This window comes from Indicator indicator, chromosome Z, assembly GCF_027791375.1.
Source record: "Indicator indicator isolate 239-I01 chromosome Z, UM_Iind_1.1, whole genome shotgun sequence".
Taxonomy (NCBI): domain Eukaryota; kingdom Metazoa; phylum Chordata; class Aves; order Piciformes; family Indicatoridae; genus Indicator; species Indicator indicator.
Window position 1 is genome coordinate 64,353,870 of NC_072053.1, and position 16,811 is coordinate 64,370,680.

The following is a 16,811-nucleotide window of genomic DNA, read 5'->3' on the forward strand; positions in this document are numbered from 1 at the left end:
GGAGCCTCCTCGTGGGTCTTCCAATCAGACTTCGCCTGTGAGGGCGAGGAGAGGTTGCCTCCGCTCCGCCCCTTTCCCCAAGGCTGCGACCTGCCCGCCACCCCCCCCGGCGTCGACACATCTGGGCAGCGGCGACTGCAGCGCTCGAGCATCGCCCTGGCCCCGCCTCCCCTACCGCCCGAGGAACCCTGACGAGGCTGAGACGAAGCGAAGCGAGGCGGGGCCGCAGGCCTGCAGGGTCGCAGCAGTCGCTGGACTAAGGGGTGCCGAGCTGTGATGTTCCTATAGCCGTTGCTGCAGGGTGGGAGGCCTGCCCCGCCCCTACGATGCCCGGGGCCCTGGCCGGTGGTGCGCTCCCTGCCCGGCAGTCAGGGCTGCGGACTGACGGGCCTGCGTGCGCAGCGCGGTTGTCAGCGAGCACCAGAACTTGTCTCTGAACAGCGGAGGGCTTCCACGCTCCTTTCAGCGACAATGATTAAAAAAAAAAGGGGCGGGGGAAAAAGAAAAAAACAACAAAAAGCCACACTGTCATAACACAGTGTCCATAAGGATGCGTAAAACAACTCAGTTTCACTCACGAAAACTGGGATCACACGTATATTGGCAAATAGTAGCCATCTAAGTAAATCGATCTGTCATTACAAAGAAGGTCATTTCAAGAAGCTTCTGTATTTTTCCATTCTGTATTCTTACCTTCCTGTTCTGCCCTATATCGGTGAATAAAACCATCCTAGGTCATTTCAGAGGACTCATGAAGAGACCTATCTTTTATGTCCTCTCTGTCATGCATCACATCATATCTAGAATTTTTCTGACAATTACCCCAGAGCCAAGTGATCCTTCCAAACTTTTTTTCTGCCTCCACCCAGGACCTCTTTTTCTCCCCAGTCTACTTTCCTCTCTTCACTTGCTTCACAAAGAAGAGAAGCTGTACTGACCAAAAGGGCCAATGGCATCCTGGCCTGTGTCAGGAAGGGTGTGATCAGCAGGAGCAGGGATGTGATCTTACCTCAGAACTAAGCACTGGTAAGGCTACATTTCAAATGCTGTGTACAGTTTTGGGCCCCTCACTACGAGGACGTTGAGGTGCTGGAGCATGTTCAAAGAAGAGTAATGAAGCTGGGGAAGGGTCTTGAGAACAAGTCTTTTGAGGAATGGCTGAGAGAACTAGGGTTATTTTATCTGGAGAAAAGGAGGCTCAGGGGAAACCCTATGGCTGTCTGAAAGGAGGTGGGGTTGGTCTGTGAAACTAAGTAACAAGCAATAGGACCAGAGCAAATGGCCTCAAGTTGCACCAAGGGAAGTTTAGATTGGATATTAGGAAGAATTTATTTACTGAAAAGGTTATCAGGCATTGGAGCAGCTTGCCCAGGACAGTGGTGGAGTTCCCATCAATGGAGGTATTTAAGAGTCATGCAGATTTAGTGCTCAGGGATTGTTGTTTAGTCAAGGACTTGTCAGTGTTTGACTAATGATTAGACTTGATAATCTTAAAGGACTCACCAATCTTTTTCTGTGACTTGAGTTTGGAGGCTTTGTCTTCTCTGCCTAGGTAGCCCTCTTTGTCCAGCTGCAGAGAATGTAGTAGTGATTGTCATTTGCTTGCCTAGGAGTATGACATAAAAAGGCTACACAATAGGCAGCCACAGCAATACTTCCATGAAGTTGCTCACATTAGCTATTTTCATTACTCGGTGCTGGCTGAGCACTGCTAGCTCTTCCTTTCTGCTGCTAGGTCAGCCAAGAGAGAGAAAACAAAAATAAGCTCTAGCACCACCATTCTCACCAAGAAAGACATGATTCCTCCTCCTCTGTCTTTGCAAGTGCCTCTGTTTCTGGTTGTTTTGGGGGTTTTGGGTTGGTGTGTTGGTTTTGGGTTTGTGTTTTGTTGTTGTTGTTTTCTGGTTGGTTGGTTGCTTTTTTTTTTTTTTTCCCCCTGATGACTTTATTCTCAGTTTTCTGGGCAGCAATTCTGCCACATCCTTAGGGAGTAGCAAAGCAGGACTGCCTCACAGGAAGATGTGCTAGGGGTAGCCAGAGTCACAGCCTTGGCAGAGTCCTGCAGCACCTGATCTGGGTGGGCAGAGTAAGCATTAGTGGCTGGACTCCCTGGCACACCCAAGGCAAAGTTATGACCAGGTATGACGTCCACCCTGGGAATCCAGGAAGGAGCAGCAGGAGATGGTGCCAAGGAACAGAACTGGAAACAGATGTCTAAAGTCCACCCAGGAGATGGGGCTGGAAAAAGAAACATCTGTTGGTGCATGTAGGCAGGAACTGAAGGTCCTGGGCTGAGTTGAAATGAAGCTCCTTGCCCCTTGGGCAGAGTGTATAGTTGGAGGTCCCAAGGTCAGTAAATCAAGGTCATCAAGGCCTTAGCTATTTCACTTGGACTCTAGTTCTGCTATGAATCTGAAGTGGCACGTCTGGGGCAAAGTCCTAACTTGACTCCAGCATCTCTGCCTCCTCCCTAGCTCATAGTTTTGCAATAGACCTAGGCACAATGTGTCCATGCACACAGCAGAGCTACACCACTACACTAGAGCTCAGCAGTGGCACTAGACCCTGGGAAAAGAGGCACTTAGTGTGAAGGGAGGAAATGTGTGGGGAGAAAGCACAAGCAGATTGCACAAAGGTGATACCTAACTGAGGGGATGCTGATGGACGCCACCATGGATGGGGAGAATTGGCCGACGTAGATGATCTACTGAGGCCTTCAGTCAGCAAGCTGACTTAAAAGAGAGCTTTCAGCAGCTCTGTCAGGATCAAATTAGAATCCCCAGCAGAAGGGACTTTTTAAAGACTGGGTGGAAAGCGATTTCCTCGTCCTGTAAGAATTTCATAGACTTGGAAAGGGTCTTGGGAAATTGTCTCAAGTGAAGATAACAAATACCACTCCCAAACTGAAGAACAGTACTTTCACATTTCAGTAACGTTGAAAAGATGTCTAAACTGTCTCGCTAACAATTTTTTATTTTAATAAGAAAAACTACATCAGATCCATCTCCAGCTTGCATGAGACTTTTGCTTTGACAAGCCGGCACATTTTCCAAGGCTTGAACATATCCTCGTCAGACTTCCCAGCCCGGGTAGTCTGGAATCGTTAACCCTCCCCACCTGCACTGTCCTGTGCCCGTCTGTCACAGACGCAGCGCAGGAGGTCCTGCCCGCTACTGCCGCTAGGCGTGGGCCTTGCTGGCTGTACTCCTGCGGGACGCAAGCCGTGGCTGGAGCATCCTCGGGGAACGCCCACGGGAATCCCCTAGTCCCGAGTGAAGCCCCTGGCAGCGCCTCGTCTCCCGCACAGCAGTCGCCAGGCGAGTTTTCAGAGGGAAGCAGCGCGGACTCCCCACGGACACTCTACCAGAGCAACACCGGGACTGCGGCGGGAAGCCCTTTCACGCAAGCCTGGCGGGCGGGGAAAGGAGCGCGGGGACCGGCAGAGGCGGCGGGGAGGCGGTGGCGGGGCGGGCAGTCGGTGGGCCTGGGGCGTGGCGTGTGGCCGGCGGCGCCGGGAGGCAACTCAGTCGCCGCCGCCAGCGGAGGGCGGCCGGCTCCGCAGACGAGGCGCCCAGCGCGGCCCGCTCCGCACGGGAGCCGCCGCTGCCGGCCAGCGAGGACGGCAGCATGAGCGGCGGGCGTAGCGGGCGATCCGCCGTGAAGATGGAGGCGCCGTTTTACCCCGAGGAAGGACTGGAGCTGCTCCCCGACTTCGTGGCGCTGCCGGGTTTCGGTACGGCGGGCGGACCCGGAGCCGATGCAGCGGCGGCAGCGGGGCAGAAGCTGCTGCTGGGTGCTGGGAAGAAACGGGATCTGGGGGCCGCCGCCCCCGCGCCGCTCCCGGGGCCCTTCACCCTTCGTCCGCCCGCCAGCGCTCGCGGCAGCGCGGCAGCTCTGCGCTTACTGCTGCCGCCGCCGGCCGCCGCCGCCCCGCCACCGGCCGCCGGTTCCGCGGAGCCGGCGGCCGGCGGCGGGGCGGCGGCGGCGGCCCGCAGTGGCCCGGAAGCCGCGCTGGGCTCAGCTGCAGAGCTGCCGTTGCTGAAACTACCTCCGGCTGCCGACCTGGAGCAGCTGCTGATCCAGGGGGGCGCGGGGCTGGGGGCCGGCAGCCCGGGGCCGGCGGCGCCCGGGGCGGGCAGCGGCGGGGCAGCGGCGGCAGGGCCGTTTCTCTACCGGCAGCCGGTGACGCAGGAGCAGGAGGGTTTTGCCGACGGTTTCGTTAAGGCCCTGGCCGACTTGCACAAGCAAAACCAGCTCCTATCGGCACCGCCGCCACCGCTTTCTACACCGGGACCGTGCTGCACCGCCCGCCCGGGGCCGCCGGGAGCCCCCGCCGCCACCGACCCACCGGCTGTCTACACCAACTTGAGCAGCTTCAATCCAGCGGGGCCACTGAGCCCCTCGGGCAGCGCCTACTCCGCCGCTTCCGCCCCGCCGCCGCCGCCGCCGCCGCCGGGCCTGGCCTTCGGGGCGGCTGGTTTGGGGAGCGGCCGGCTACCTCCAGCGCGGTCCCTGGAGGAGCCGCAGACGGTGCCCGAGGTGCCGCCGTCGGCGGGCGGGGAGGGCGGCAGCAGCGCGCCGACGCCACCATCGCTGTCGCCGCTGGACGCGGAGAGCCAGGAACGGCTGAAGGCAGAGCGCAAGCGGCTGCGAAATCGCATCGCCGCCTCCAAGTGTCGCCGACGAAAGCTGGAGCGCATCGCCCGTCTAGAGGAGAAAGTGAAGGCGCTCAAGGGGCAGAACGCCGAGCTGGCTGCCACCGCCAACCTCCTCCGCGCCCAGGTCACCCAGCTGCAGGGCCGCGTGCGCAGCCATCTCTCCTCCGGCTGCCACATCAACGCCGCCGGGCACCCTCCGCCCCCCGCCGCCCCAGCCTCCCAACCTCGGGAGGTACCTCCGGAGGCGGCCGCCGCGCCGGAGACCAGCGCCTGCTGAGGAGGGAAGCCCCGCCGGCAGCCGGCCCGGAGCGGCCCGAGGCGCGGAGCAGAGGAGCTCGTCCGCCGCCGCTGCTCTTCTGTTGTTATTATTATTATTAATTATTATTATTTATTTGCGCCCGGAGAAAGCGGTTGCGGAAGCCGGGTGTTGCTAAGCGTTTCTCGAGGTCTATCGATGTTGCACTCAACAACGAGGGTCTCCCGTGGGTGGTTTTGGGGCCGGTGGTTGGTTTTCTTCAGTGAAGTGCTTGAGGTCTGTAGAGATTTCGGAAATTAAGGAAATTACTGTTTACAGAAAGATTCAACTTTATTTTCATGGGGGATATAAAAAGTGTGTTTCCTAATACACCTTATATGAACTGTATAGCAATGGATAAGCTTTGAAAACTTAAAAAAAAAAAAATCCAGAATCGTACCCTTTTGAAAAAAGATGTGTGTGTATATATATATATATATATATATTTAAAACACAATGTGGCTATGTATATTTTCTTGGTATTGATAAAGAACTTTTTTTTTAAATACTGTCTTTCTCTAGAGCTTTAATTTGCCGTTGAGAGTTGAGGCAACTGTGTGGGTGCTCTTGCACTTACACAGCTTTGGTTTTAAAATCAAACCCTGGAGGAAAATTATTTTTATTGTAAATCTTAAGCAGGAAGAAATGCATTGCTGAGTCATATGAAAGTACTTTTCAAAGCTGTACACTCCATATTTCTTGTGCCAGTGCAAACTTGGGGCATTGATAGTTATTTGTTGAAACTTGAACACTTTTGGCTGTTGCCTAGACCTTATTTTTCTATATAACACCTTAGTAGGGAAAACAGTTACTTTGGAAAGAAGAGCTTTACTTTATTTTCCTTCACTGTGTACATTCCAGTAGTGTTTGCTCTTTAAATAGTATAGTAACAATCCAGTGCTATACAGAAAAGGGCTCAGATTTGGGGTGGGTTAGCTGTAAAAGTGGTAATTGAATAATATTCTGCTTGAATAAATTGCAGGAATATCATGGAGAAGTGATATATTTTTCAGTAGAAATCTGTATATCTTGCTCCTTGGTCTACTTTTTCTAAAGAAGCTTTCTGCAATAGTCCAGAGACAGGAAGAGTCAGTGCTAGAATGTGAAATGTTTTTCTGGTTGGGAAGAATTGGTGTGATTTATTTCTTTGTCAAGATTCTAGTAATAGAAGAGAATAGCAAAGGAACTATTTTTGTCTGATTAGACATAATCCTCAATAAGTTTTTGAAAGCTTTAGATCCCTTGCTCGTTACTATCTGCCTGCCTTGCTTCTGCTATACCTGTGTATTTTGAGCCTAGCTGCTGTTGCAGCAAAGCCAAGCCCTGTGGCATGGTGCTGTGGGAAGGATCTGTTGGAGTGTGACCGTCACCCCACCAGAAGCCCCTCGATGTGGTAGCTGTGGGCCGCGCCTACTCCTGTAGGAGGGTATGGCTTCTCCTGAGCTGATCCAGCTGCAGATTGGGGCCCGCTCCCCACTTTGAAACTGTGCTAAAACTCTGCTTGAACTCAGAGGCAAAACTTACATGGGGATATGTGTCTGTGCCAGCTACTGAAAATGGGGGATTGCACAAGGAACCAATGGGCATAGACATCTTAATGTGTACAAGCCATTGCTCAGATCTGTTAAACCCACTCAGGAGCTGTTAAACATCTTGTACTTTTCTGAAAGCTATACTAGATGCTTTGAAATTCAAGAAGAATGGGATAGACTCACAGGTTTTTCTTGCCTTTATTGGGGATACGTGAGTGCTGTCTGTTCAGATAGTTGAGGTGCAGTGGTCAAGTGTGTAAGTGTGTGGTCTTTCTCTTTTAGTCCATAGTCATTCCTGGCACGTGAAAATGACATGATAATTCTCATTAATTGTGTTACTGTAGCTGAGACGCTCTTGAGGATTTTTCTTTTCTAAAAGCATATGCAAATTAGGTAGAAGCCATATTAGTCATTGTGTAACTGTTTAATCATGTCACCAGAGCCTTTCTAGATGGTTGAAATGATTGCCTGTAACAGTATCTTCTGCTGTTAGAAATACTGATGAACAGAAAAAAATATTTTGATCTTAACACAGGTTTAAAGACTTAAAGGCATTCTGAACTGGAGAGCACACAATCTGTAGCACAGCTTGTTACATAACAAGTGGGTGAAAAATAACTATTTTTTACTATGTGGCAGGCATCACCTATCTGCAAAGATGCTGCAAGACTGGAGAAACTGCTAAATACTTTTACACACACACATACTTTCTCTTGTGAGAGAGGTATTGTGCTGCATGGCAAATACATTGATATGAGATGCTTAGCTTTACTTGCATGTGTAGTGAGGGTTTGGGTTTTTTTTTCCCTAAGGATTCCAGGAAAATTTTGTAAAAATTACATTGACACACACTACTGTTTCAGTTCTTATATTTACAAACAAGCATAGGTCTAGGTAAAGGTCTTGTAGGATGCAGGACAGTGATAAATGCAGCTGTGCTGTACTTGTTCTTTGGTTATTTTGTCATTTCTGGTCAGAATAAATTACCAGTTTCTAAGGAGAAGCGGACATAAACCACAGGAAGTCATGGCAGTTCCCCATCCCAGCCAAGGGCAGGGCTGTAATGGGCTGCAACCTGGCGAGATTGTAATAAGCTCACCCTTTTCAGCATGGTAACCACCACACGTTACTTCTCTCACATTTGGATTTCCTGCAAGAGCAATCCTGAATCCAGCCTCTCAACGATCTTATGTGGTTACTTCTTAGGCTGTTTTTGTGTTTTAGTTGACATCTTTCAGGTAGTAGAAGTGCTGACAGGCCAGTTGTGTTACTCTGATGAGAAGTTACTAGTGAGCCTGGTGGCTGCAGGTCTCTGCCAGAGGCTACTATTGTGGTAGCAGAGTTGTCCAAGTAGATATGTTTTCTGTAGAAAACCAGGTTACCTTGATAAATGGCTTCTTTTACCTGGTAGGCTAAGACATAGGATCCAACACTTTTCGTGACCAAAATCTGAGAGCTGAATGAATGTAACAAGACTCAGGAGTGCTTTCCTGTTGCAGCCAGACTGAAATCGTTCCCGTCTTCTAAAATGTATCAGTGCTCTAACTTTTACCCCTGCAGTGTTCCTAAATCTTTAAATACCACTTTTGTTTTGTCCTGCCTTTTTTCTTCATTTTGCAGCATGTTGCATATCTATTTCTCTAAAGTTTCAGTTTTCCACCTAAAACTTTGGTCACTGTGAGATACTAAGAGATAGAATACTGAGTAAACATTTTCCAGACTGTTTGTAAGATTTGCATCAGTGTAGCTTCTTTTCATTTACTGTAGGCAAGCTGGCTGTGTGTCACTATGAAAGACAAAAAGGAGGAAAAAAAAGTGTATGTTCAGTGGAATATTGGTGCTTTCTAGCATTTTTTTTCATTCTTCAAAACTGTGCCAACTTTTTTTATACTTGTGCACACTATTCACTAGTCCTCACAAAGATTTTTGCTGTGTGACTTGTTTTTCAGGCTACCTTCATGCGCTTCTGATCTAGTTTTGCATTCAGGTGTGAACCTATGACAAGTAAACATCCTCTTTGTTTCTTTGCCCTAGGTTTAATCTCTTTTCTGGAGGTAATGCAGCACCTTCCTTTGTTTTGGTGGATGGATGCTTGCTCCTGTGCACATCTTGCTTGCTGCTCATCAGCAGATTTTGAATGCACTTGAACCAATGTCTTGATCTAGATGTGAAGTGCCTTCCCATTTAGATGCTACAGCAAAATTATTTGATTCATAAATTACTTTCATTTCTTTGGATTTTTATCAGATCTTTTTTTTGTCTTCAGGAGGAGGAGTGCTTGTGGAGAGGGAAGTCCTGTTCACTCCTTCCTTGGGCAGAGGGAGGAGTTCCCATAAGATCTGCCCCCGCTTACTCTGAGTGCAGGGAAAGTACTCTGCTATGGCTGATTTAAATGATGTCATTACTACAAAAGCTGATTGGTTTGCTCCCAGTGTAGAACGGGAAGTGAAGTCTGTCAGTATCACAAGGTGTCTAGACACGTCCAGATGGTTGGTGAGTAGTTCTTACAACTTTCACTGTGACTCCAGGTCAAACCCATTTGGCAGGCTCGGAGACCAATTCCCCAAGCACAAGTACTTTGCATATTTTGAGAAGTGTAGGTGTTTTTGAATGATAACTCATGATTTCCGAGAAGAGTGATACTGGTCATGGTGGTGACATTTCTGTCATGAGCTTTTGTCTTGTAAGAGGTTGGTACTTAAAAGAATTTGGGCTCTTCACTGCATGTTGTGAGTCACTACTGACTGCCATGCACTGTTTGAGATCAAAAGGGTGGCCTTGGTACAATTCTGTGTTACCTTGGTTCACGTTTATGTCTTTGCTGAAGGAAGAGTCATGAGGCACGTTTCTTATTTTTCATTTAAGTATCTGATTGACTGTGTCTTTCTCACCAAGGAATGATCTCTCAAAGTTAACTCTTGAGGCATTCTGCAGTTTGCAGCTGCTAAAATCGAAATTTTAATTGGCAACTAATGGCACAATGAGCCATTGGCTCAATGAGACTTTCAAAATTATTTTATGGTGTTGCTCAGTGGTATCTGAAGTACAGATGCATGCTGTATCTGAATTGCTAACTGTGCTGAAAATAGTGACTTGGCTGCCATAGCTTGAGTCTTGGCTACCTGAATCCGATGGTTTCTCACAGAACATTTCTCTGTATCTGAAATTAACACATAAGGAAAAAAAAATCCCATCTACTTGTAACCCAAGTCATTCTCCAATGCATTTTATGTGTCTTCTGCTTCTGGAGTGCAAGTTAAAAAAGAAAAAATGATCAGTTACATTTTTGTTTATTCTTATATGCAGCTGTAACTGATGCTGCATAATTTTGCTCTTTCATTACTTGATTCTCTATGTTTCTATGTTTAGCCAGTAGATAACTTGGAGTATGACGTATCTGTGTGCATATTTGATTTGTAAAAACCCACTTCCATTTCTGGAGTATTCTAAGTTTTACTGTAACCGAGAAGGAGGGTTGAAGAGTTTTGACGCTCTTTGGTTGCTTCATCTGATTAGAATTCTGTACAATATCTATGCGTCTTCCAGCAGAGGTGGATAGTAAGACAGGTCAGGGATTCATCTCTTTTTAACATTTGTCAAGACTTGTATCATCAGAAAAAGCCTTCAGTAGAAAGCTTTCACAGTGTGCAACAGTTCTGAATGTGTTGGCTAATCTTCCTAATGTCACAGTCATTTGCAGTGGGGCTGCATCAGGGCCTAGTGTTGGGTAACAAACTGCAAAATATAAAGTTTCTTCTAAAACTGTTAATCATGCTTTGCTTTACTGTGAAAATGTTGATGAATTAAATCTGAATTTATGGAAACTCAGGATATTAAGGTACATTATGGGAGACAAGAGGTCTTACTAATTCTCAGGTACTCCTGTCCTGTGTTTCAAAGATGTCACTCTTTTTTTATCCTGCCTATGAAGTGGCTTGCAGCTATTTGTGTTGTGAAACCTCTTTGTAGTGGCTAGTAGTAACTCAGAAGTGGGACAGAAGCAACTTCTCTGCAAAGTGATCATATGCAACAAACTAAATGTAGGTTTCTGAAAAACACTGCAGCAGTGAGTGCACAGTGGAGAAAAGTCTTTGTGCTACTAAGAGAGTCCAGAAACATGTACACGTGGATGGTTTTCTGAGATGCCATCCAGCTGACTTGCTACATGCATCGGTCCTTGCCTCTTGCTTTAGACTGAAAGCAGTTATCCTAAGTTATTGCATAGCTGAAGGTTTGCTTTCTGCATCAGTACAGTCACAAACCAGATCTCTGCTTGGATATTGAAACAGTCCACCATGTGTAGGTCAACCGGAAAGCCATGTTCTAGCTACTTTGTCATAGGGTCTTGCTGTGGAAACAGTGGCAGGGAGAGGAAGGAAACCAATGTAGGATCTGTATCTTCATACCAAGAAGATATTTGTTTGTGTTTTGAAATGCAGCTTTCTGTTAAGTAGTCTTGGGAAAAGTGTGCCACTGGTGTAAAGCACTGAATCTTGGTCTTTTGCCTGCAAGGAACATTTTTTGTGCTACAATTCTGCTTTGGGTGGTATCCTCACAATTCAGTGCCAGACACTTAATAGAGGCAAACCCCTGGACAAATTCTTCTGAAACACATATATGCCTGCAAATGCATGACAAGGTGTTGTGCACAGACACTGGCTTGAATAGAGAAAGGCATGGCCAAATGGAAGAACTACAATTTTCTTAGCTGCAGTGTCACACAACAGGACATCTTTCTGTTCTTTATCATGGTCAGGTTCTTCTAGAATAAAACTAGTCTGCAGTTCTATGAGTGATTGCAAGGTGATTTTTTTAGATTTCCAAAATGAAGGACTTCAAATCTTGCAGTGCTAAATTAACATAAAAAGATAATCTATTTTAAAGTCACATTTAGCCTTAGTGTAATCTAAAGTGCTACAGTCCCTATGTAGTAATATGCTACAATGTGGAAGGAAGCCTATTACAAATAATGCTTGGAAGGGGTAACTCTAAATAATTACCTTCCTGCCATTTGCTTTTTTTGATCTTTTATCTAAAGGTCTGTAGCCATAGTGTGGCTAGCTGTGAACTGCGCTTTCCATTCTGAATTTCTAGTACTAGCAATAAACATGGCCTGCAATAGTTTAAGGAGTATGTGTGCTGGCTAAATGGTTTTCCAGGGGAATTACGATTTCTGTAGGAACACTTTGGAGTGATGTTTAACTATAAAACCATGATAACACATGAGGATAATAGATATGACCAGCTCACTGTGCACTAACACACTGCTAGATTCTGGTATTTAGCACGCTGCTGATAAGATTTACTACTACGGTAATGGATTTACTTACTGGTTTAGAGCTAGTTATGGGGTGGAATTGTAAGCCATCTAAATAAGGTCCATAAAATTTGGAGAGTTATGTCACTGGACATCAGTAATAGATCCTCTATCCTATTCCAGAAAAAAAAAATCCTCTGTTGCAGTTTTGATTTTTTTTAGCTTGGTTACTTCTCTAGATCAAGTCCTGTTTTTATTTAAATAAATGTGAAAATCTTTCTGTGAAGTACCTTGAAACATCTCTTACAACTGTTCAGTTAGAATTAGTGAGATGGTGGAGATAGATGGAAAAAGATGTCGTAGATGGAGAAAGCTGAAGCTGTTAAAACTCAGGCTTCTCACTGTGTTCCTGTTCTTAGACCACAAACTGAACATTCAAAAAGTCATAACTAGTAGCTTGAACTCATACAACTGTTTGATACCATTTTCTTGTCCTCTCCAAAAAGCTTCCCATTGCCCTGAGTAATGCGTGGCCCTCTTGCCCAACATAGGCAATTAATCTTTAATAATGAAGAGTCTTTTAAAACAAGGCTTATAAAGATGGTCATCTTGTTCGTGCTATGCCTTTTGAAGGACAGCATGTTGAGTGTGAGAAACCTTCCCATGCCGCTGTTTCATATATCTCCAGATTTTCATATAATGCATGACACAACCAATGCAGTAGCATTAAGTTAACTAACAGGTCCAGAAAGTATATTTAGGTTACTTTCCTTCTTTTTCTCTAGAAACTGCTAGGGAATGATACCAGTAGAAAATACCGGTATAAAACTTACCATTCTTAATAAACAGAGCCAGAAGCTGAACTTTTTTTTTTTCTCCCCCCAACTTTTACCATTCTGTATTTTAATATTTTTCATGGAAGGGTGACAGAAATAGTGGGAAAATAATGACTACTGGGGAGTTAAATTACCTTGTAAAATATAATATGTTACAAAAGCTATGGCCATAAGTACCTAGGACACCTATTCTATTTAGTTTTCAAAAAGACACCTTCAGAACAGGAAATCCATTTTATGCTCCCAGAGTGTCATTACTAGTACAAACCATTTTGTGCCAGTTATTGAAATGGTATTATGAGATGTTTGAAAGCCTTTCTGAGGACACTGTAACTGAAGCTGAAATCATGACACAAGCTGGTAAGTTTGTGATGTCTTTGTGGTATGCTACTACTTTCCCAGTAGGCCGAAAGTGTCTACTTTTTTATTCTTTTCCCCATGGTAATAGTTAGAGATGACAGCTGGAGGAATCAGCAACAATAAACAGTAACAATAAACAAGTCAGCCAAGGAAGAAATAAAATTTGTCTCCAATACAGTATTTAATGGTAATATTTATTGTATCCTTAAGTGACAGAGAATTAAGACTGCTTTTTAGAATGCTCTGTAGTTTGTTTTGTTTTGTTGTTACTGCTTTTGTTGTTACTGTTTTCTAAACTTCCCTTTGGAAAGTGTGCCTCTCTGTGCTTGGCCTCATGGCTGGTGACTTCACACTTACCCTTATTTATTTAAACCCATGGCAACCACCGTACTGAAATGTCATCAAGTCAAGTCCAGGTCTGAATACTGACTGATGATGCAAAAGTCTTCTTTCTAATAAAACACAGCCTGTGAAGGGTGAGCTCCAAAAGGCAGCTACACCCTGTCTTCAAGCATTTTCTCTGATTTCAAGGCTTTCCTGTGTGGTGGTGTTTATCATGTAGTATAGGAACTTCATAGGAACCCTCGAGCATTCCTCCCACGTCCAACAGATTAAATATTCAGGCTTTGTTAATTCTTTCCCTCTCTCTTGCCCTCCCCATCACCTCCCCTTGCCCCTGAAAAAAAAAATCCCAAACCTGGAACAAAAGAGCCAACAGAAGCAAGTCTTGGAGAGTATCTTTGCTTGGCTGTAAAGTGCTATTTTTTAATTACAGCACTGTTCTAACTTGAGCCATTGATGTAAACACTTGCACCAGTGATTTTGCTTTGGTTATGCTTAACTGCTTTGTAGGGGATAAAGGGAATGGAATAATTGTTGCAATATAGTATTGTGCAATTCCTGGCTTTCAGATAGAAAATGATGAGCAAGTCTGCATAGGCCTCTCACCCACTAAAATCTGGCCACTGATTCTTACCACTCCCATTCTTCCTAATTAGGAACGGGCTTACTGGCTTCTTAAGGTCAAAAGGAGAGAGAGGTAGAGATCTTAAGAGGGGGCTGTATCAGGACTGTTCTTTTGTGAAAGGCCCTGATCCTCTTGGGCCTTAAAATTGAAGGTAATCTGCGGGATTACCTTTAGTTTGTGATGTCTGAAGGTAATCTTTCAGGCTTCCTGTGTAGGGTCTCACCAAAAAGAAAGCTAAGTCTGTATTGCTGAATAACTCTTGCTGAAGTAGCTCCTCAGCTCTTTGTGTTTTTCATTCTGTGGTGTTTTAGGACATTATTCTGGGGCTGCCTTTTTCTTCCTGCAATTTCTGCCTAGACTGAAAATCTTCCTGATGTTTAAGGGGACCTCATATGGGCACTTGCTGCGGTGATGTTTGTCATGTTAAATGTATTACTTTTAATAGACCTCCTAAGAAAGGAGCAGCTTTGGGTAGTGCAGACTGGGAAAGCTGAAATCCACCATTCTTTGAGCAGTATGTCTTTGCATCAGTTGAACAGAACAATTAACTCCTATCAGCTAAAAAGGAGAACAGTTAGGCAGTAGGACCCAGCTTCAAAAGTGCTCTCTGGTTTCTGGTGCCTGGTTCTTGCTGAACTTCTGTGATGCAGAAAACATGAAATGCCCTGCAGTACCATAACCCTTGCAGTATGTTAGGCAGGGGCTGCTGCTAAAATCACACAAGTCCTGTGGTCCTCATTGGGATTACAGTTGTGCCACAGTTTGATCAACAGACCAAAGGGATCTCCAGAAAAGGAGAAGCAGTCCCTCCCTGCTCAGTAGCCACCAACATGCCCAAGCTTTCCTTTTGTCCAAAAGAAGAAGTGAGCAAACTGCCACCTCCTACAGCTCTTGAATCCAAACTGGTTCTTCCCAGGCCTTTGTGCTTGGCACTGAAACTTTCTTGTTCAGGGCAGCTGTTCAAAACAAAGGGTGAAGACAGAGCAGTTCAGATTTGGCTTGCTCCATCCAGCTGCTTACTTGGAACTAGTCACCGAATGATTGTCTGCCTACAGCCTTTCCTGGGTTCTTGGGTTTAGATGTATGTTCTTATTTTGCCTTATTAAATTAGCTGGCACAGCAAAAGCCTCTGAGAAACCCTTTCAAAATCTCTGCTTCAGGAATAATAATTATAATAAAAACCCAACAACAACCTAACCAACCAACCAAACCCCACTACAGTATGTAAATAGGTTCAAACAAACAACATGAAAACAAATTACTCTGAATACAGAAATACTTCAATTTTTAAAACCTGATTATTTTTAGGACCTCTTCAAACAGATGTGCTAGTAAGGACATTGCACACAGGCAGAGGTATTAGCAGTGAAACAAAATCCAATAGCTACTCGCTGGATTTGTTCAGGAGAGGTTTATCAAGGACACTCAGTTCTGAGAGAGTTTTTTTCTGATGTGGTGATAATTATTTTTTTTCTATAAACAGAAGCTACAGGGCTTAATAATAGACAACTGAGGATTATGTCCATTGTGATTTTTTTATGTTACTTTTACTGACTATGTAGAACTATATTAAAAATACTTATTTCAGAGACAAAGTGGACAATATTAGTTGGTATCTTGCACTTGATTAAATGTAAAACATTTTCTTAATTTAGTGATGTGTTTACTAAATATACAACAGCGATAACTGTGTTTACAGTAATTTTCCAGTTCCTACTATTCACTGGTAGGCCACTTGTTTAAGAATTAAAAGTAAGGCATACTGCGATTGGCAGTCTTGGAAAAACTAACTCAATGCTGCTACCACTAAATACTGTGGGATGGACACCATGGGTTTAAATGGCAGCAGAATTGTATGCCAAGCCTCTGTCTGAAGTACTTTGACTAAAAGGCGACTTGCCTTGTGCTCATTTATGTATCCTTGTGTGTAGTACATCAGTTAGAAATCTGTTAATGACTGATTTGTAACGCTAGGACCTTTATTGAGATCACAGTGGGTTTTGTTTGTTTGTTTGTTTTTGTTTGTTTCTGAACAGACACTTAGACATTTTGGAATGTATAACATTGATCCTTGTGCTGGAATTGTTTACATGCAAAAAGGTATTTATGATTTTTTGCAAACTGCAATGTGCAATTTTGTACATGTGTTTTAAACTAAAGAGTTTATAAGGAAGATATTGTATGTACAGTACTTGGACACGAGTATTATTTCTTTGATATAAATATCTAGAGGAAAATTAAAATTGCTTTATATTCATATTTTTTGGCTGTGATCTTCATTATTTCATCAAAAATGTAAAAGTCAATTGTCATTTTATTGGAAAATCCAAGAAGAATTTGTTAATCTGGGCTTTTAAAAAATATTTTTAATCATGCTTAGTATCTTGCTTCTTTTGATTGTATCAATATTGTGAAGTGCAAGGAAGGATTTCTTGTTGTAAAAATTTTGGTCTTCAGGATAACTGTTGCCTGTGCTAGAGCAGGTGCAATTTGAAAACTAAACTTCTTTTAAAAAAATAGTGTGAAAGAGAAGAAGGGGAAGTCCAGCTCTGTTGACTGGAGCTGACTGTGGAGTTACCAGTAGTCTGGGATGGGACTATAGTTGCCTGTTCTTGACTTCTCAGTTTCAGCAGAATTAGTGATGGTAGTAGCTCTTTTGAGGCCTCATCTGGAGGAAATCTGTTAAATAAAGCTACTCTTTTTCTTTCCTCTGATCATTCTTACGTCTTTTGCTACATCTTGATAAATTCCCAAAGGAAAGCTACTCAGTAAACATTGCCACGTGCTAGAAACACTTCTGAAGTCCCAGCTCCCCTGCTCTCAGAAGGCAGCCCTGCCTTCAGGATACATCCTTCCAAACCAAGTGACGAGGGGAAGGGCTGAGTGCCAAGCCCCACCAAGAATGC

At 44.9% G+C, this 16,811-nt stretch overlaps 1 protein-coding gene across 1 annotated transcript; it reads left to right on the forward strand.

Annotated features, from left to right (window-relative positions):
• Nucleotides 1-3,627: 3,627 nt before the first annotated feature.
• On the forward strand, nt 3,628-4,935 carry LOC128979395 (transcription factor JunD-like). Its single transcript, XM_054397611.1, has one exon. It carries the CDS (start codon nt 3,628-3,630, stop codon nt 4,933-4,935), a length of 1,308 nt encoding a protein of 435 aa, XP_054253586.1.
• The last annotated feature ends 11,876 nt before the right edge of the window (nt 4,936-16,811 follow it).